Source organism: Epinephelus lanceolatus, chromosome 8 (genome assembly GCF_041903045.1).
Source record: "Epinephelus lanceolatus isolate andai-2023 chromosome 8, ASM4190304v1, whole genome shotgun sequence".
In the NCBI taxonomy this organism is placed as follows: Eukaryota; Metazoa; Chordata; class Actinopteri; order Perciformes; family Serranidae; genus Epinephelus; species Epinephelus lanceolatus.
In genome coordinates this window covers 20,842,516-20,864,114 of record NC_135741.1, presented here as the reverse complement: position 1 = coordinate 20,864,114, position 21,599 = coordinate 20,842,516, and the positions used below count along the sequence as shown (strand labels likewise).

Here is a 21,599-nt window from a genome sequence, read left to right as displayed (position 1 = left end):
TAAATTGGGGATGTAGGCACGTGCTGAATCGCACACTGCAGTATTCAACTGCGCACAAGCAAATACAGTACCGCTAAATCCACTAAATCCTAATCCTAATACTGCAGAAAAACTTGACTTGCGTTTTCAGATCTCTCTGGGTTAAGAGCGCGTTAGGCCTTGATTGTTTTCTACAGTCACACACTGACACAATTAACAAACACGTTGCCTTACTTCCTCCCTCCTCATTACTGTAAGCCCTGGCAAAGGAATAAATTCTTGTTTGCTCCTTTGGTGATATTTATTTGTGTGTTTTACTTGTATTTGTGCACATAAGATAAACAGCTTTGCCAAAACACAGTAATTATCAAGGGGATATATAAATCCCATTAATACAGAAGTGCAGTGCAGTTGAAGTGAGGCCTTGCAGTCAGCTGTTGGATATGAAAAAAAATGTTTATGTTTCCATATAATTCTTATTTTGGTAGTTTGGCTTCTTCGCGAATCCCTCACATTAAACTCAGAGATTATCATTCAGCTCCTGTAGCTTTTTTAGTCGACAGAGAGGTGGATTTTGTGCTCCTCATGCCCTCAAATATTGTCCCAAAATAGACATGAATGTTCCAGCATGAATGAATTATTGAATGTGCCTCTGAGGCATGCAGGGCACATGGAGGGATTATTGAGGCTTCAAAAGAAGAATGAGAATAATTCAGAGTCAGAGGTTTTTTCTTTTTTTCAAATCTGTTTATAGTCATTTAAAAGCAGCAATAACAGTCCAGGGACTAATAATAACCTGGTTTAATACATCGATTCAGCCTTTCTTTCTCTGCCTTGCATTCACATACGCATGCATACACAGGCTTACATACTGTGCACAAAACATTGTCTGAGGTCATGGGTCATTTCCTCCACTTAAGTGCTCTGAAGAGGATGTAATTAAGGAAAGAAAGGAGGCTATTCTGGCTCATTAGCTAGTGGCTTTAAGAGATATGTCGGCAATGTTTAAAATTTCCCTGCGTCACGCGGCTTCCTGGGTGGCCACAGTTATCTAGAGCAGCATTGTCTCTTCACATGATTTACTACCTACTCAAAGAAAACCTGCAACAGACCCCCCCCCCCCCCCCCCCCCCCCTCGCCATCGAACTTCCAGTGTAGTCTTCCTCACCAGGCCCCACAGCTGTCTACACTCTGTGGCCTCTCACTGGCTCCCAGGTGCTTTAATGCCATCAGTGGATCAAATCGCATCTCATCAGATGAATTAACCCAAACAAAGCACTTCCTCATGCCTGTCCGCGATTAAACAGCCTGAGAGCCCTTCTCAAGGCTCTCCAATATGGTAGACACAAACCCTGCAATGTGAGGCCCAAGTGGAATGTTACTGGTCATAAAATTACAAATGAAAGACAAGTGCCCCGTGCACCACAGGTTGGGTTTATGTTGCAAACGTCAGACCGTTCAGTCTCAATGTTTGCATGCCAAGAGAAAAGATCTGAATGTAAACAGGAGGGAGGAGCAGCGTAGGACCTCATGTGTCTCTGCTCTCTTGCAGAACGGTGTCGTGCATCGAGACCTCAAGCTGGAGAACATCCTTTTAGATCAAGATTTAAAAGTGAAGGTAAGATTGATACAGCGCACACAAACTGAGCCCTGAGATCACGTTCCAGCAAAGACATGTGATTGTGATGCATGTTTTGGAAAATAAATGAGAGAGTGTCCTCCCAAAAACAAGATATTTGTTCCTGGGTAAGAAATAGATAAGCATTATTGGCCTGAGCTTTAAATACATCATGCGGTATTATAATGTATTATCCAAACCTCCGATCATAAAGGCATACATCTTTGTGACACACTGGAAGCACTTTGTTTTCCACTGCTGCTATGTTCAGTACACGTTTGCTTCACATACTGCAGCTGGGAATGGATTATGGTACCAGCCACAAAGAAATATGCAAACAAAGTGAACATTCAGAACATACATTGGAGCCATTCAGCCCACAGACATTTTAATGTGCTGTGAAGCCATGCACACTGAACCAGCACAAACATACTGCCAGGTCTTACAAAAGTCCCCAGGGGTCATTTTCTTGCCTGATTTGGATGCACCTCTCCTTATATGGGAGCTGTGTACACCACGACGAAGGGAGAATGCAGGGAATCCAGTGGCAATCGCGCCAATCGGAGGGTTTTAAGTATGCTCCGTCTGTCCATCTAAAGAAAACACCATGTGCAGACCTCTCAGCAGCTCGTCATTCATGGCAAACCTCAGGTTCACCACATCGGCCGCTCTCTGCATCCGCTGCAGGAAATGACCAAGCCTCTGTGCAATGCATGTGCGTGTTATATCTGCACAATAGCTGCCTCATGGCATGTGTAGAAGGCAGGCACAGCCAGACATGACAGGGAAAATGTTAGGTTTTGGTCACCTTTGAAGTCACAGATTATGATTTAGGAATATAAAAATACTAAATTGTCTTTTAATGATTGGTTTTGACAATTCTCATTTCCTAAGTGGCAGAAGTGCACTTGTTTTTTTTTTGTTTTTTACTGTTGTCTGAACTGTGCATTTTGAAAGTGTGCTAACATATTCATTCACCTTTCCAATCCAGTTAGGTACCCATACCTAACATAAGCCCCTTTTCCACCAGCAGGAACTTTTATTACCAGGAATTTGTTTACCTGGGTAAAGAGCTGGTAATCTGTGTGGTTTGCGTTTCCACCTCACCTCAAGTTCTGGAAAATTTATTTAAATTAGCATGATGACGTAGATGATTCAGCATGTGTCCTGTATTGGCTCCGCCAGCTTGGCTGGTTACATGCTGGTGTAGAGAGAGGAGTGGCTGTTTGTCTCAGCCAGAAGTTTAAAAGTATTTTAAGATAAGTGTCAAACTAAGTTAGTCTACATAAAGACAGCTGTCATTTCAGCTTATTAGTGACAATTCGCTATCAGCTGAACTGGCGTACTGTCCTTGTGTAAGACATAACGTTAGTGTCGGTGGATGAGAGACTGTGGGCGGAGCATATTGAATATCGCTGTCTACATGTTTACATGGTCATGCTGCTGAACATGTATTGATAAATTATTGGCTTCTTCCTCGCTAAGGGTTAATGTCACTTACAGTAACGAGTGTAGCTGCTGTCAACTGCAGTCATTTTCGAGTTATCTTCACTTTGTTTCCACCACGGCCGCTCGGCTGTTCTCCGCTTACTGTGTCGCATCAGTGTATGTGAAGATACCGTTAGTGCTTATCAATACTACGGTCTTTGATAATTTAGCCCCGGGGCTAACTTAGTACTGGGTTTCGGTACTCATCCTTAATTAAAACACAAACGAAGTGAAGCTTGTGGAAATTAAATAAAGTTTTCAGCAGCTGCCTGTATCAGGAAGTGCAGAACGCTGCAATTGTGAGTCCACCAGTCAGTGTTCCTCTCAAGAATTCCAACTAATCTGAAAAGTCCTACCCCCCTGCTAGGTACTTTTTCCAGGGTAAATCTGGGGTTGAGGGAAAGTTTTTTACCCAGGTAATTTCGGTGGAAACACGCAGAGTTTTTTTAAATTCCGGCTAATTGATAAAAGTTCCTGCGGTGGAAAAGGGGCTATGGTGATTTAGTACAAACAGATAATAGCCTTTGTCATTATGTGAAATGTCATAATATAAAAATAAAAACCACATGGGGGCGATAGACGAGTAAGCACTTGAAAAGTAACTTTGGTATTTTTCAACTGGGACCATATTTTGTCATGTTCTTGTCTAAGTGACTAATGGGAACAACAGTTTTTGTCCAGTATTGAGCGAGAAGGCTGCAGCCAGTCGCAGCAAACCAGGCTATAGTGTAACAGGTGTAACCAATTTCTGTCCAATAAAAATGTTTGTTTTTGCCACTGACAGGCTCACATTTTATTCTAAGTGTTTTAAACATTACGGAAAGGATCCCTACAGAGTAGCCTTTTTTGTTGCTTTTTGTTTAACCAGAAACAGTCATTAAATTTCCATCGCCAAACTCACCAGACTCCATTTCAATAAACACTTTAGCGTGTATAGAACCAGCATGTTTTCACATTAAAATGGGTGAATTAAGGGCAACAAAATCAGAGTTGGCAATCGTTGGAACAGTGGGAAGATGAATTGAAGATGGTTTTTGTTAGTTTTGTTTTTTTTGTTTATTTCTCAGTCCACTTTGAATGAAGTGTGTTTTCATAAAATTATTGTTTACTTAATAGAGTCTGGTTGCCCATTAATTGCAGCCTGTTTTGCACTGGCTGAACGCTGGACCAATTTCAAACACTGTTGCTCCCATTAGTCACTTAGGATGCATTCACACTGGCTTTAAACGAACCCTGGTCCGCTTCCACGGATATTTCGGATATTCGGACTCTGGTGCGGACCAAACGAGTGCACCCTGGTCTGCTTGAAAACTGGGGGTCTTGGTTCACTTGCAAGCGAATCCTGGTGCGGTTGGCTTACAGCGGGAGATGCAAACAGACTATCCAGTGAACCAAAGAGAGGAAGTGAACCAAAGAGAGGAAGTGATGTAGAGCGCAGTGCATTTTGGGTAGGATAAAAACAAAGCCAACAGCGTGAACTGTGAGAAGCAGAGGTAAAAAAAAAAAAAAAAGAAAAAAAGTTGGAAAATGTCTCGTGGGCAGACGTGGAGTAGTGAGGAGATGGGGGCGCTCATTGATATATGATCAGAGGACTATATATCGCAGTTTCTTGTTCCTGGTCAGTTGTCATTTCGGGCAATACTGCCCCCAAATGAGCAGCTGTTGTAACTGCGTGACGTTGTCTAGGCCGCTTTAAAAAGTGCAGTGTGAAAATGAACTGAACCAAATGAAGGTGTGAATTTTTTGTCATTCCCCGCCCAATTGAACCGAGTCCCCTGGGCTATCCTGGTGTGAGTGCGCCCTTAGACACAACAACATTGTTTAATAGCATAAAGGCTGTAAAAAAACCTAATGCTGTATTCACACTACAAGCAACAACTCAACAGTGTGACCAGCTTCATTATCATAGAGTCACTGTTGAAGTGTCGTTCAAGGGTTGGTTAATGTAGTTACATCGTCACAGACTTGTGCCTTAGGAACGCTGATCAGCCTTGCTTCCAATTTTTCCCAGTGGCCGCTCGCAGTATTGCAGCAAAAAAATCCCCTGCAGCCCAAAGAGCATTTTCTATTAAGAATGTTTAATCTATGGACGTTTTATATTTGCAAAACTTTCCTAAAGCTGAGAAAGGTGATTTAAAAAATCTGTGACATCATCACAATCTAGATATCTAGTTATTATTATACATCTATGGGCTTGTGTGTGTCTGCTACTTGGCCACTTGCCACAAAGCACCTTGACTGAACATCGTGTAAAGTTTGTATTTGTTTAAAAAACTTTCGGTAAATGTCTGAGCCTCATTATAACGTCACATTTGCCACCAAGTTGCATCCTTGTGTGCATCACAAAGCACAGAATGCTAGCGTGGCGTCAGCTAAAGCAAAATAGCACAGCTCCACAGCTAGAAACAAGAACATATGATTAACTGATGCTTCACCATGTCATTAGAGCCCTGAAAAAAGGTGAAGCCACCTCAACTTTTACGTGTAGCGCGTCACGTCCATAAGCAGCGACAAGTGCCATCAGTTTATAATGTCATGTCATCAGCTTCCATTGAACATAGCCTGTTGCCTGTCGCTCATAGTGTGAACACGGCATATGTTACCCTTTAAATCATCATTGAAGCACAAAATAACGTGAAAACGAGATGCAGCCAGAAGATTTCTTTTTCTTTCCACTGCTATATAGAATTAGTTCTTATTGAGATGATACATTTGACTAGTTTGGATAAGCTGACTTATTCACTGGACAAGAGGGACGCTGATAATTTTATAAAGCAAAACACAAGTAAGATAAAAACTTAGCTCAGACAAACCAAATAACTTTGCTCCTCTAACCAATTTTCACTTCTCTCTCACATGAACCTCAAAAGACAGCTCACACATTTACCCCAACAGGCCACTGTAGAACATTAACCAGCGATCTGTTTCTGTATGACAGACAGTGGCTTCTCACAACAGCCTGTGTAATTCCAAGGCACGTGTACAGGACTCGTTTGTATGTTTAGAAGAAAGAGTGTTTCTTACACAAGCATTCGACACTGAGGAATGTCTCCGCGCCAAAGCACTGAAAAGAGTACAGGAGCCTCACGCACATTTATCTCTGGTGGCGAAACAGAATTTACACTGCAGGACGCACACACACAAACACAAGGTAGCTTGTAATAAGTAAAGGCGTATTAACTGCACATCATTACTGTGTGTATAATAACTGTGAGCTGTCTTGTATACACAGCGTCATCGTCCGTCTGTGAGGTCTCTGTTCCCCTGAACCTCTGTTCCACGGAAATAAAGCTGTCACGCTGAGTATTTTTAACACCAGAGGGGCTGATAGTGAGCTGGTGCTCATGTTAATAATCTCTTCAGATAGAGAGGAGCCTCGGTATGTCTGCGTATGGCTCTCGCAGCCTCGAGTGAGTGATTGTTCCGTTACGTGAGTGTATGCAGCCTGATGTTTTTGGCTCTCCCCTCTTTCCTCGCTCACACTTACACTGGCAAAAGCTCAGCATACCTATTTTTGGCTCCTTTAAAAGGAATTGTTTTGAGTTGTTGTGTTTTTGCCACATGGCTAAGAGTTTGCAGTGCATACTCACTGAAAAGGAATCTGGATGGCGTGAGGAGCAAGTGTGTGTTGAAATGAATGAAATGAAATTTATATAGGGTTTGGTGTTGATGGATTAGCCCGTTATGTCATGAAGTTAAAGCGTTCTGTGCTGCTAGTTATGTGTCATCTGTGACTGTCACATAAACCCTTTTGTTTATTTGATACAACAGTGTGAACGCACAGATACACATGCTCGGCTGGTCTTTGGTGCCCACAGCTGTGAAACGTTTAATAGACACATAAACTTGTTTTTTTTTTCTTAGATATACAGTAGGTTGTGTTTTTGTTGTATGTATTTTTTTATACAGTTGTTACTAAGATCGGCCTTTTATTTATTAATAGATTGTTTTTTAGTGTAGTAGCTATGCAGCTGTCCTCCTGAAATTTGTTTTAGTGGTATTACTGCTGTTCTTGCAGTATGTCTTTCTGAGTTATGCTGCTGTGACTTGACTTGTTTCTATAGTTACCACATAAAATTACCCAGTCGTAAAGTAGCTCAGGAGCAGTAGCAGCAAGAAACACAAAATCCTGACAATCAAATTTTATTTCAAGTTCTCTATTTCTCTGACTCTGCAGCTGGCTGACTTCGGCCTTTCCAATCATTTCCAGAGGGGCACTCTGCTGCAGACGTACTGTGGAAGTCCACTCTATGCTGCCCCGGAGATAGTGAAAGGACTGCCCTACCAGGGGCCGGAGGTGGGTCAACACGCACGGATCTCGCTGGTTTCCTCAGGAGAAATTCAACAATGCACCAAAATCAACTAAAACTGTGAAATTGTGGGTTGTTAAACAAAAACAACGCACTGAAAGGGGGTAAAACACATTGTAGAGCTTAGGAACTGCAGCTAGGTGATAATTATCTGTGTGTTCTACACTATGAGCGACACCTTTCGGGTTACACATTGTTGTTTGATCTGTTTCTAAGGACAAACATTGGTAAGGCATTTTTCACCCCCAAAATGACCATTTATATCAGTTACTCACTTTGTGTTACTTGGAATTCATGAAGAAAGCGTTGTTTTTCTTGCATGCCCCCACAGTAAAGGAAGAATCCAAAAATGGAGAAAAGTCTTGATGAACTGAAGTAACAGGGGTCTGCGTTACGAACAGCTAAACCAAGTCTCATTTATCCTGTCGTATGCTCAACACTTTACAAACACATGCATTGTTTTTACAAAATGTCATAAGAAGATAGGAAAAAAAGAGTACAAAAACACAAACAAGCAAAAAATAAGTAAACAAATAAACAAAAAGGTCCAGACTGACCTGTCTCCCAAAAGCTATTCACCCCCGTGACATAGTCGGTGACTCGTTCTCTCATGTCTCCCATTTCTCTCGACATCTGTCCTCTCCTGTGGGTTAACAGTTTGATATAGTTTTGCTGTCGCCTTTCGCTCCAATTCATCAACAGTTTTCTTTGTTTTTGGATTCTTCATTCACCATTGAGGAATGTGAGAAAAATAGTGTCTTTTGCATGGATTTGGTGAGTAATTGATGTACAAATGCTCATTTTGGGGCTTAAGTATTCCTTTATAGCACTGACTTTGCCTTGCATGTGCTGCAAAGGAACCACATGAAATGGATGCGGCATAACGTAATTTTCAAAGTCTCAAATTTTTATAAAGATGTAGAAAAATCAGACACATTTTCAGATGCTCACACTGTAATTTTTGTGGAAATCATGCACCGCCTCACTGCATTAAGTCAATGCCTGAATTTCTGTTGTTCATGCCATGTTCTTCATTATGTGTTTGCCATGATAGGTTGACTGCTGGGCACTGGGGGTGTTGCTGTACGCCCTGGTGTACAGCAGCATGCCATTCGATGGGGGCAGCCACGCCACACTCACAGAGCAGATCAGCCAAGGTCGCTACCGCAGACCCAACCCCCCCTCAGGTAACCCTTCACAATGTCATTAACGTTATATTTACATTTCTATTCATCGGAGTGTCTGATGTTATTTCTTCGTGTGTTGTTCTTACAACATGATATCCTGTTAATTACATTGTCTTAGTCAGTGTGGTTGCTATAAATAACTCTTGGCTCTGTTTCCTCCAGATGCCTGCGCTCTTATCGACTGGTTGTTGACAGTACGTGTGGACGAGAGGGCCACGATAGAGGACGTAGCCAACCACTGGTGGGTGAACTGGGGTTTTGAAGAGAGTGTGTGTGACTGCCCTCCATCTCCACACCAAGAATGCCCCTCCCCCCTGCTGGCTCGCTACATCGACTGGCAGAATCGGGTCACAGCTACCAGCAACATGACTGTTGACCCAGGGTGCCTATCCTCAGACTCGTCCTGTCCACCTCAGCTCTCTTCCCACCCCTTTTACTTCAGCTTACCTCTAAAGAGTGATCGTGGAGGAGGAGGAGGAGGAGGAGGAAGGGTACGTGGAGGAATGTCGAGCCTGAGAAAGTCCCGCAAGGAGAATACAATTCCCCAGACTGCACTGGGAGCTTGTGCTGGTGTTTGTGCAACAGCTGCCTCCTCTGCTGCAATTTCCTCCACTTCCACCATTGAAAGAAAGAAACCCAAAGGTATTCTGAAACCACAGAGGAGTTTTGACTCAGTCTTTCACAGCCCTCCTAAAGAAAACTCTCCTTCCCAACCGTGTAACGCTGCTCCCCAGCCTTTCCGAACACATACACTTACCCACACACATGCTGATGCCCTGTCCACCAGCCTTACGCCTCCCTCTACATTCAGTCAGCCCTCATCCAAAATGCCCAAGAAGGGGATACTGAAGAACTTGTATGGAGGGGAGTCAGGTTATGGCTCATCCTCTGAAAGAAGGATCTCTGGAGTGGAAGTTAAAGAGGGGGGTGATACAGGTAATTTGTGCTCACGCAAACAGCACACTTGTCTCCCAGCGGCAGAAGACAGCCCCACTATGCGCACAGAGGCAGTCAGAAGAAGGAAGGGTATTCTGAAACGTAATGGCAAGTTCTCTCGCAGTCTGGATCTTCCGGATGACCACCACTCAGCCCCGGCGATGTTCCCCGAGGCCCTGCAGCAGCTCCTCCAGGTCACAGGGGGCGCCGAGGGTCGTCACAGCCGCCCCTCCAGTGTGGTGAGTGAGGATAGTCTCTTCTCCTCTGATTCCTTCGACTTACTGGACCTCAGCGCCCAATCGCGTCGCAGAATTTTCTCCGGGGGGAGGCAGCACAGCGCCTGCAGCTCTGAGGAGGACCTGGAGCAGCTGAGAACTGAGGCAGACCAAGTTAGTGGAAACAGAGAAAGACAGAAGGAAATGCAAACATAAGCCAAAGGAATCAATGCAGATAAGAGTGTGAAAGATTACATTGCACACCAGGTCTGCGGTTCATATTTCTGTGATAATCAGTGCCTGGCATCTTGAAAAGACTTGAGTGAACTCTCTTCTTGAGCACGAGGACTCTCCCATTCATTGTATTGTCAATGTAAAGCACCATTTCTTGGCATATTTTTCTGTATTGAATAATAAATGAAACTGCATTCATTGCAAGTTCAACTGTATTCTGAAAGCAAGGCAACGCAGGGATTGACTCGTCACTAAATGGACGGCCATATTGCAGAGATGGGGTGTGAATGTGGTCAGTCTGCTAATGAACTCACTCTGACCTCACCTGCACCTGCCGTTGATCTCCTTTAAATTTTACAGCAGATTTCTGTTCAGCAGAGCATTGAACATCTGAGTCTGGATGCTGCCATCTGGTGAAGTTAGCCCTGCAGGTTTTTGGGGGTAAAGAGAAGTGTAGCAGCGTGCCATCTTGGATATGTGAATCCAGTATGTCAGTAGTGACAATGAACCAACAAGATATGTTATGTGCGTTTCCATCCACCTGTTTTATGACCATTTCGCATATAAAACCCTGAGAGGAAACATTAGAACTGAGGTGGAACAGAAAGACAAACGCAAAATTTGATAAAGTGAAATTATAAATGGGCTTAGGCCCAATCCCGTTTCATATTTTAACCTCTACCACTCATTTTTGAGGTGCCTCTTTGCCTCCCCCAACAGAGTTACAAGGGGTAGTGGTTGAAATCTTTCCCTCTGAAATGGGACAACCCTTCGGGAACCTTATTGGTAGTCGTCGATAGGCCTTTTTCACGAAAGACAGTTTGATATATCACAGTAGGAACAACACAGGTGTAAATAATAAAGTTAATAAAGGCTGAATTCCGTTGAGCTGCATTTATTTCAAGATCCTTGCATCCTGCATGCTTGCTCACTGTCCCTCTCACTGGATCATTTGAATAGAACAGAGCCAACATTAGCTTGTCAATAACACCTGTGCTTTTCCTACTACAAGTCAAACTGTCTGCTGTGAGAAAGGCCTATACTGGCTTTTACATAAACAGGTGTGACGAGTGTTAAGTCAACTAGCTGTGCTCTGTAGGCTAACGTTAGCAACCTATGCTCCTAGCCTGCCAATCTGCACTGATAATAGGAGAGTGAAAACAAGTGCAACAACTTTGCTGCTGGACTTTATTTAAATTTTACCGTCATGTGTCATCAAAGGGAGGAATGCGACATGCAAATATGTCAAAATACGGGACTTTGCTACTTTTGCAGCCATCTTGGCACTCAGTAGAATTGGGGCACCCTACTCCTAGACGTGAACGCGCAAAATGGAGGGCTAAGTGGTAGCAGGGCAAGGGGTGTATTGGGATTGGGCCTTGGTGAATAAATCATGACGTACGTGAAGAATGTGGGACAAATACATCAGATCTGTGTGGACCGCTGAGAAGACTGCAATGTTCCTCAAACTAACAAATGAAACAAACATAAATGCCACATTTTTGTCATCCTTTTCCACTGTTTGAGGTCTGACTGGCGCTCTTTTATCTATGTCATCTTGTGTCTTCTTTTTATTAGATCATTTTAATGGCACTGGTCTGAAAAAATTAGCATAACCAGCTGTTTACCTTGATGATGATAATAATAATCAATAATAACATTTTGTTGTGGCACTTCACGGTAACACGTTCCCAATTTTAAAAGCCCTTTATAAGGAACAATAAATGGGCGATAACACACTATAATGTAGTCGTAAGCAGACATAAGGGCATTTTTAAGTGTTTATTTGCAGTATTTGTCAACAATTATAAAATCTCCTATAAAGACATATTTTATATTATTATCTCTACTAGGCATAAGCTTGGTGGGGATCATGCACTGGTTGTGTGTGTGTGTGTATCTGTCTGTCTGCACGGTAATCTTTCAAAGTGCTGGACCAATCAGCCTAATATTTTGTGTGCACCTTTAATGCAGTATGATCAAGGACCTCTCATAGCAGTGACTCACATTTGTTGAAAGACCTGTTTTATTGACTGTTTTATACCATCATTGACCGCTGACTCCTCACTCCTCTTAACTGGCGAGTAGGGGATGCAAATGTTTAAGAAATCAACTCAGCTTAAAACAACGAGCCTTACCACCTGTTGCAGGCCACATTTTGGCGGTTGTCATGGCTCAAAAATTGACATTTATACAAAAGTTTGGTCTTATTATGAACCAGGGCACCTGCAGATTAATTTGATACACAATATGTTATGATCCACTGAATTTAGGCATAGTACGAGATGAATAAATCTCAATTTTTTGTTATTTCCTCTGCCATCTTGACTGTAAGAGAGCCAGGAGGGACAATTTCATCAGCCACAGCTCTTTGCGGTCCGCCTGCGACCCAGTTTTGTGCATTGATTTGGTTAGTTTTCCTTGATATTTGTGCCTCTACCATAAGTAAACAAGCAGGATATGTAGTTAAATTGTTTCTGTTTTTGTCTGAAAGTCCAGTTATGAATGATAAGGATCAAAGATTTGTGACTGTGTTTCACGTGTTAAAAACACACTCACCCCCATTATTACACTGCAGGCTATCTACATACAGCTACAGTGCCTGTCAGGAGGAGAAATCAATCAGCTCTGTGTAACGCGCCGCTGCTCCGTCAAAGATAGACAAGGCTACTTTTATACGCTGTTGATGGCTTTTCAAATGAGCTGCTGCACTGCTTCTGGAATTTCAAGAATTGTCTAGAGTTGTCCCGATGAGCTGGGGCAGTTGCTTGGCAGAAATCTGCTTCCTACTGAGTGCACTTTTCTAGTTCCAACTGTGTTAAGTATTTCAATCAGGAGAGACAGAGTGGGGTAAAGACATTATTTAATACAGAATATGAGTGTGCAGATTAACAGGTGATTTGTGCTGGTGAAGATTTAACAGAGGTGCTTGGCGTTTGGACACCAGAAGGAGATATTTTGTCATCGAGGGACATCTGAGCGGCAGCAGGATAAATTCCCCCCCCCATGGATTTTAGACACTGGTGGTGGTGGTGGCTGATGACTCTGAGGCTGCTGACTGCTGAAGGCGATGAGGCTGATAAGTCCGTAAAGACTAGGTGGTGATGCAAGACCAACTACAGCAGAGAAAGAACAATATTTAAAATGAGGAGCACTAAGATGATAGGCTGACAGAGAAGGTGTGTCGCTGTGCTGTTGGTTGATTGTGAATCAGCTGATGACTCGATTGACCTACCCAGACAATGACACCTAGAGACAGTGAGTAGCATACATGCAAGGAGTGAATGGCAGGGTGAGAAAGAAACTTACAGCCTGAGCATGAAAAGTATTGCCATCCTTACTGAACTTTCACGAGAGCTTCATTTGTCTCTACACCAGTCTCCAGCGAAGGGTGCCCACAGGAAAAGTTATTGTAGCTGACAAATACATTAATAACTGCTTATTATGACATTATAGTGTGTTGTAAACCTTTCATTAAATGTGCTAACCTGGGGGAGTTTAAGTAAAGCGTTACTTATTTCATTACATCATTGACTATATTTGTACTACACAGTGATGTACTGTGCACAATTTGCTCCTTTGCACCGACCGACAGTGTGAATAGCAGATGGATCACATTGCTTTTTATTGCAACAGTGCTGCTGTGGACATTCAAATGTATGCAGTAGATATATGCAGTTTTAAATGTGTAATTTTCTTATTGTGAGAAATGAATTCTGTTCATTTTTTTAAAGGGTTAATAAATTATCTGAACATGAATACTGTCCAGTTGTTTTCTGGTGAGAGAAGAAGAAAGGCAGCAGGAGATGAGGGATGACTTGAACATATACTCAAGCTTTAAAGACAGTAAAGATAAATATGAGGCACAGATGGTCAGTGAAAAAGGACATTTTAAGACAAATCACCCTTTTATTCCAAAAGTTACTTCTTCTCTATAGTCAAGGACCTTTTTGTCCTTGAGGCCCGGAGCAGGACACAATACAGAGAATTTAAGGAACGTTGTTTATGAAATACCAAAAGCTATCCAATTAACTTCTTGAGTCCTGTGTCTCCGTAAACACAGAGCTCTATTTGGCCTACAGGCTGTTTTCATTATGGTTCATGTACTTAAACAAAAATGCATCTGAAAGAAGAAAACACTCAGAGGTCAAATAAGGCTTTGGTAAAAACATTGCAATGACATAAAAGTATTTAGAAATGTCACTTAACTTCAAGGTAAGTTTACATTTTATTTGATTACCTTGTATAAAGAGGATTAATACATCAACTGTGCAAAACTACATGTTGGGAAAAAAAGTAAGCAATGAGGCCATGAGCATGATGCATGCACGCTTTTCCCCTTTGTTTCCTTTATTGGCTTTCACTAAATACTTTTCTAAACAAAGAACACACGTTTTGCAGGCCTCTCCTCTGTCTAATGGAGCAAGCTCATCATCACTGTCAGGTGAAAACCTCATATCTGCTTTAAGGCATATTTAAGGATTACATTTTCCTGGACTGACAAAATTCTCCAACCTCTTAAGCTCACAAAGTCCCTTGAAAAGTGATTGCATATTGTCAAAACGTCATCTATGTGTTCCTTATTCTCTAAAAAAAAACCCTACCCTTTAGGACATACGAGGTTTCACAGCGTTAAGATGATACAAAGCAAAGCTCACTGGCAGGTCTTGTTTAGATTTGGAGAAGTCCGGTATGGCTGACATATACATGGGGCTTACTTTATACCAGCCACTTGCATAGTTTTAACCCATTCAAGTGTCCCTCCTGTGGCGTTACAACTTTAACATCAATGTTTGATTAATGGCAGCAAAGCACTTTGTTCATTTGGCCATAACTCCAGAGCAGAGGTCTGATGGTGCCAGTTCTAAACAGCCGTGATCTCCCGTCAATCACACAGGAACCCTTCTGTTACGTAACAACTGCCATTTAGGGCCAGTCCCAATACCCCCCCTTAGCCCTACCCCTAGTGGGTATGAAACTAGCCCTTCGGAGCGAGGGATTTCAGATGCTGACTTGCCAGCGAGGGGTAGACATCGCCATGGCTACCACCGAGCAAGAGACGGGGAAAAAAGTTCATACATAGCTAACGTTACCATCGTCAGGTTGCTTGTTAGCTAGCTAGCTAGCACGCACTTTCTGGCGTCTGTCATCTGTCCTGTTCTGCAAAATTGTTGGACTTTTCACATTACGATAACACGCCAGCTAGTATAACTATGCTGCCTCGTAATGTTAACTGGTTAGCTAGCTAGCTAGCTAGCAGAAGTCCCCTGTCGTCTGTTGTTCATCAAACGAAGCATGATGAATGCGGCAAACGTGATCGGTAGGAATGAGACTCCATTGTAGATGCCGGTTGGAAACGTAGATGGCTCGCAGCTTCCTGTTTAAAATAGTTACGTATGTGTGAACGTAACTGACGTGGTGATGTAGTGAGTGGTGTCCCAATTCCTAGGGAAAGATTTCAACCCCTACGCCTCATTGCTTCATTTTGAGGGCCAAGTGGTAGTGGGCAAGGGCTAGGGGTAGGGCCAAGGGCTAAGGGGTAGTGGACAAGGGGGGGTATTGGGATTGGGCCTTAATGTATGTTTAGCTAATATTTACACTGCATGCACATGACGGACAGTTGGCATAAAAAACAATAATTAAGTGTGATCCAGGCTACGTGCTGCTAAATTTTGCTGTCTTTGTCCAGAAAATGTTCTGTGATACCTCATCATAAGTGTTCAGTGTTTCTTGTTTCGAAGGTTTTCACCGGGAGCTGAATTATCTGCAGACTTCTCTTATTCTCCAAAACAAATAGAGCAGGAGATTAAAACCAGTAAAAACACTGAATAAAGCAGTTTCATGTTACAATCAATGTTTTTCCAAGGCAGTTTGACGTGTCACAGATGGGCTGCCAGTCCAGCACCTGCTAATGTGTGCTCACCTTTTTATCTGATAACTTTAGATCCAGATGTGCAGGAGGTTTTTACCGGGAGCCGAATTTTCCGCAGAGGTCTCTTCTGCTCCATGAAAAATGGACCCGGTGATCTAAACCAGTAAAAACACTGATTAAAGCAGTTTAACATTAAAAATCTATGTTTTTCTGGTACTGTTCGGTTCAACACAGAGGGGCTGCCAACTACAGTGGGTGACGCAAAAACACAAATGACCCTATCTAGAGCCAGTGTTTGGTTTGTCCATTCTTGGCTACTGTAGGAACATGGCGATGCAACATGGCAGACTCTGTGGATGAGGACCAGCTCCTTATGTAGATATAAACGGCTCATTCTAAGGTAACAAAAACACAGTGATTCTTATATTCAGGTAATTATACACTATATATTATATTTAATCTCTGCCAGTATATCCCCCTAAATCCCACAGAGTGAACCATTTAAATAATATATTCTAAAAATGGTTGACTCTTGGCTGAATAGTATTATTAATAATTAAATATTTTTTGCATGTGTCCACCAGCTGTGACATCTTCAACCAAAGAGTGAGTTCTGTCTTTGCTGGAGCTTTTGGAAATATCACATGATTTTCCTCAGCAGACTGAATTTCTCCAGTTGTCATGGAAAAAGCTACAGTCGGTAACTTTCATGAAAATAACCTTTTGTCATATTTGCTGAGACTGTCACTACATCTAAACGGTATTACATGAATCTGTGAAAAAGATCATGTCACTCCTGCTCCTCCTGCTGCTTCTGATGGCATTCGCGAAAATCTACTGGGTGCACCGAAAACAACCAATCTCTAACACAACTGTCAATCACTGCTCATGTTTTGCAGCCAAACTGTCGAAATAGGCAGCGCTGATCAAATATGGATCAAGATTCTGTTTTCAGAAACATATTTTAGTGTACTGTTAAGCTGTAAAATGAAAACATTTTTCTCTGGTCAGGGGGCGTAGCTGAGTTTTGGCCTGGCTGTTTACAACATGGTAGCTGGATCACAAACTTTCTCATTTTCAGCTAAACAGCGCACTAAAATATGCTTCTGAAAACATTAGTGGCAAGAAACAGGCAATGCCGTAACAGAATCTTATTTCATATTTGATCAGTGCTACCTAGTTTGACTGTCGTTCACAGTAGTGATCGACATGAACAGCTGCTTCAGAGACTCCATGGCTCTGATTGGTTGTTTTCATTCATGTGAGGTAATCTCATAAGAAACACTACCAGGCAACAGACCATGGAACATGATATTTTATTTATTTATTTATTTCTACAGTTTTTCTGTCACATTTAGTATGGGGTGCCGTTTGTAAAGTGTCTCACGCTGAAAATAACATCAAAATTTTGCCACATTTAGCTTCAAACAATGTTTAAAAAAGTATTTTTTAACGTCACCTTTTACCACATTTACAGCAATATTTGTTAAATTAGAAATATATTAAATAGTTAAATCTAAATATTAAATGTGGCACCTAAATGTTAAATGTTAAATCTAAATCGAAATATTAAATATAAATATAAATATAAATGTTAAATCGAAATATTAAATCTAAATCTAAATCTAAATGTTAAATCTAAATGCTAAATATAAATATAAATGTTAAATCTAAATATTAAATCTAAATCTAAATCTAAATGTTAAATCTAAATGTTCTGGGTGAAACTCAATATTTAGCTAATATGCAAATTCACACTGCCGGTCACCGGAAGTACCAAAATAAAAGCTTGAGATGGTCAGACTGTGTTTATAGAATCAAATAACGAATTAAAACCAACTTATCGGGGGAAATGAACACTTGAACATACATAAGCGTGATAGTAACTACCTAAAATAACAAGAAACATGTTTGGAGAAATTTTATTTGACGTGTACTTTGAGTTGTTAGTGTCCCTTCGGAAGGATTAACAACCTAAGCTAAGCTAACAACCGTCAGCTCTTAGCCACGTTAGCCGTGTCTGTAATGACTCATTAACTCTTAAACGGTCTGTGAAAAAAATATTTTTTTCCAGCGGATGTCTTAGTTACAACATGATTGAGCTAGCAAAGCAGTTTTGTGTTGCGATGTGTGGTATTTATTCAGTTCTGGGAAATCACGATGTCTAGAAAGCATCAGTGGCTGCAGCAGCAGCAAAGCTAACATCAGGACGTCATCTGTTAAAAGCCTCCCGTTGTCGGATACGACATGAAACTACTCCAGTTAGCTCAATCATGTTGTAACTAAGACATCAGCTGGAAAAAAGTATTTTTTTTCATGGACCGTTTAGAGTTAATGAGTTATTACAGACACCACTAATGGGGCTAACTGCTAACGGTTAGCCCCGCTAATCTACGATAGCCATGTTATTAATTTCAGAACGTGATAGTAATGTTTGTTCAATCATTGTGTTTATAGACTTTACAAACACCTGATTAGTCTAAACGGTGATATAGTGACGTGAAAAATGTGAGATATGCATATATATGTACAGCTAAACTCCGCTGGTTTTCTACCCGGAAGTATTTGTAAACAACAAGGTGATTCCCTCCGAAGGGACACTAACAACTCAAAGTACACATCAAATAAAATTTCTCCAAACACGTTTCTTGTTATTTTAGGTAGTTAATATCACGCTAATGTATGTTCAAGTGTCCATTTCCCCTGATAAGTTGGTTTTAATTCGTTATTTGATTCTATAAACACAGTCTGACCATCTCGAGCTTTTATTTTGGTACTTCCGGTGACCGGCAGTGTGAATTTGCATATTAGCTAAATATTTAGTTTCACCCAGAACATTTAGATTTAACATTTATATTTATATTTATTTTTATATTTAGCATTTATATTTAACATTTAGATTTAGATTTAGATTTAATATTTAGATTTAACATTTAGATTTAGATTTAGATTTAATATTTAGATTTAACATTAAGATTTAGATTTAGATTTAATATTTAGATTTAGATTTAGCATTTAGATTTAGATTTAATATTTCGATTTAACATTTAACATTTAGGTGCCACATTTAATATTTAGATTTAACTATTTAATATATTTCTAAGTTAACAAATATTGCTGTAAATGTGGTAAAAGGTGATGTTAAAAAATTCACAATACTTTTTTAAACATTGTTTGAAGCTAAATGTGGCAAAATGTTGATGTTATTTTCAGCGTGAGACACTGTACAAACGGCACCCCATAATTTAGTGCTGTGTAAATACAGTGACAGTTTTAGTGTATATAACACAAAGTTAATTTCAGAAATTTTCCCAATCTAAGCTTTAATTAAAGACATAAAGGAAAAGTATTTTTTTTAGGAAAAGAAAAGACAAGAAAATAAAAGAAAAAAAAGAAATTTAAATATATACAATTCAAAACTTTATAGTCAACCACAATTTAAATGGAACTATTGTATAGTTAGTTTAAGATGTTACCTAAAATACATATTATAAGTTCATAAAATGTCAAGATTAAACTTCCCCCGGTGGAAAGAGACTGCTTCAGCAACTACGACATTGTTCACCACATAAAATGGAGAGTATCTGGAAGAAGCAACAAGTTTCAGTACTTCTTCTCCTTACATCTTTTCATGCTGCTATCAGGTAATGGTAGATTTGAAACGTGAACAGTCTTGAGCAGTAAGCTGTATGATCCCAGGATTCAAGAAACTAAACGAAGACTTGGCTTTAATAGCTAGAGGAGGATAACTGTAGGGTAACAGCAGCTTAAAGCATTTACGTTGTGTGTGGGCCTCCTGTCAGTCACATTGACAATTTACCAAAGCAGCAGGGACTCAGTGGCCAAGGACTTTAAAGATGCTGAAGTATTCCAAATATCTGCAATCATTACTAATGCAGACCAGGGGGAAGGGGTTCACAGCTAAGTCTTGCAGGCCAAGAGGCTTTTCTTTTTGTTCCCTCACGTGTGGATAAAAGTACCATTCGGTGGACAAAAGCAGCCAGACTTTCCTGGTTTTAAGGCTGATTACTGGGGCTCAGGCAGTTGGGGAACAGTAGCATTATGAGGAAGAAATCCTTCATTACCCACATGCTGCGGCTATGAGTCCTTGAATTTGGTTTTTGGTTTGGAGTGCACGGCCCTCAGAGTTGGAAGAAGCAGTCAAATCCAACCACAACAGTTCTCCATTAAAGGTCCTATATTTAAATTCTAAGTAAGAAGAGCAGCCAGATGAATGTGTGAGATAAAAACTATGTTGCGTCTCCCTCTAAGATGCAGCAAAGTAAAGTGCAGTCATATGCCTCATTTTAGAAAATCTTAATAGAATGAGAGAGAGGTTGATCAAATGGGAGGGGTTGAATTTAAGAGGACCTATCATGCTAATTCGCAGGTTCATACTTGTATTTAAGGTTTCTTAACCACAATTTCCTCATACTTTCTGTGCTGTAACACCGTCTCTTTAAGCCCCCCTCCTGAAAAAGTCAGCGTTTTCAGGTCTTCAGGTCTTTCAGGTGTACCGTACTTGGGGAATGATTGTAACGGGGAAAAGCTACACTTTTTTTCCATGAAAAATCATCAATAAAATGTTCTTAACAGCCACACATGTTCCAGCAGAAATATCATCGGAAATCAAGTAAAAATGTACAACATTAGCAACCAAGTTTACATAACGGTCTGTTTCTCTGTCCCTCATCTACAGCCACATGTAGGCTTTTATCACAGCAGACATTTTGACTTGTCATAGTAGGAAAAGCACAGGTGTTACTGATAACATGAACAATGGCTCTGTTATATGTAAGTGTCCCGGTAAGAGTAAGCAGGCACGCAGGAACCTGAAATCAAAGCAGCTTAATGGAATTCAGCCATTATTAATGTCATTATTTGCACCTGTGCGTTTCCTACTATGACATGTCAAAATGTTTTCCCTGGAAAAGACTCTCCCCAAACCAAACCACTGCTATTCTCCTTCCATCCACCAGATGTCCTCAGACTGAACCTCCTTTTCTCATCACCTGACCGCCCCATGATCAACACACACCTGCATCTCATTACCTCATCAGTCACTTTGCATTCATTCCCTGCCATGTTGTCAAAGTGCCTAATACTTTTGCTTTCTAGGCACTGTAATCTGCATTCAGTTATCTGTTACTTGCCTATTTTTGGACTGCCTCAAGTTTCCCAATGCTTTTGTAGCTTTCTTTTTTTTTGTTGCTATTAAACCCTGAACTGTTTCTGTCAGCTCAGATATCTGCATTTGGGTCCTGTTCCTGTTGTCTCACACTTACCAGCCATGACATGAGGACCTTGGCCCAAAAATAAGGTTTTATCATCTTGATGACGCCAAGAAAACCAACCACCCTATCAGCCTAGTCGGATAACAATTCTGATGTCAGTTGTCAAGACTTCTGAGATTATCTGACACTACAGCAACTACAGCCTGTAATTAATATCTGCACAGAAAGCGTCTTAAAACCTCCACCTATGATGTCAAAACTAGAAAACTAGTATAAAACTGTCATGACTGGGGGAGAACATCACACATAACTTACAGAATTAAAATTAAAATTTTAGATAAATATATCGCTACAACTCAGGAAACCCAACAGCACCCAACAATGATAATATTACTAGAGATGTCCAACCTCCTTTGTTGAGATACAAATACTTCTGGATACACTTACTAACAAGATGGGGCGTCATCATCATAGAAGGAAAGACCAAAGTCCCCAGAAGACCAAAGAGTACTACTTAGTTGGGCAT

At 41.0% G+C, this 21,599-nt stretch overlaps 1 protein-coding gene and 1 long non-coding RNA gene across 2 annotated transcripts in view; one reads left to right on the top strand and one right to left on the bottom strand.

Moving 5' to 3' along the window:
* Window positions 1-13,723, top strand: part of LOC117257698 (NUAK family SNF1-like kinase 1) — a 22,356-nt gene extending 8,633 nt beyond the window's left edge. The window contains exons 4-7 of the mRNA XM_033627975.2: window positions 1,532-1,597; window positions 7,263-7,382; window positions 8,450-8,582; window positions 8,745-13,723. Of these exons, the coding sequence (XP_033483866.2) occupies window positions 1,532-1,597; window positions 7,263-7,382; window positions 8,450-8,582; window positions 8,745-9,949 (1,524 nt within the window). The 3' untranslated portion in view covers window positions 9,950-13,723. The remainder of the gene's footprint in view (window positions 1-1,531; window positions 1,598-7,262; window positions 7,383-8,449; window positions 8,583-8,744) is intronic.
* LOC117257699 (uncharacterized) lies at window positions 12,947-21,599 on the bottom strand. The gene is made up of 3 exons (XR_004501721.2): window positions 21,521-21,599; window positions 15,891-15,994; window positions 12,947-13,083 (listed from the first exon to the last, which is right to left on the bottom strand). It is a non-coding gene; the product is annotated as an uncharacterized LOC117257699 (long non-coding RNA).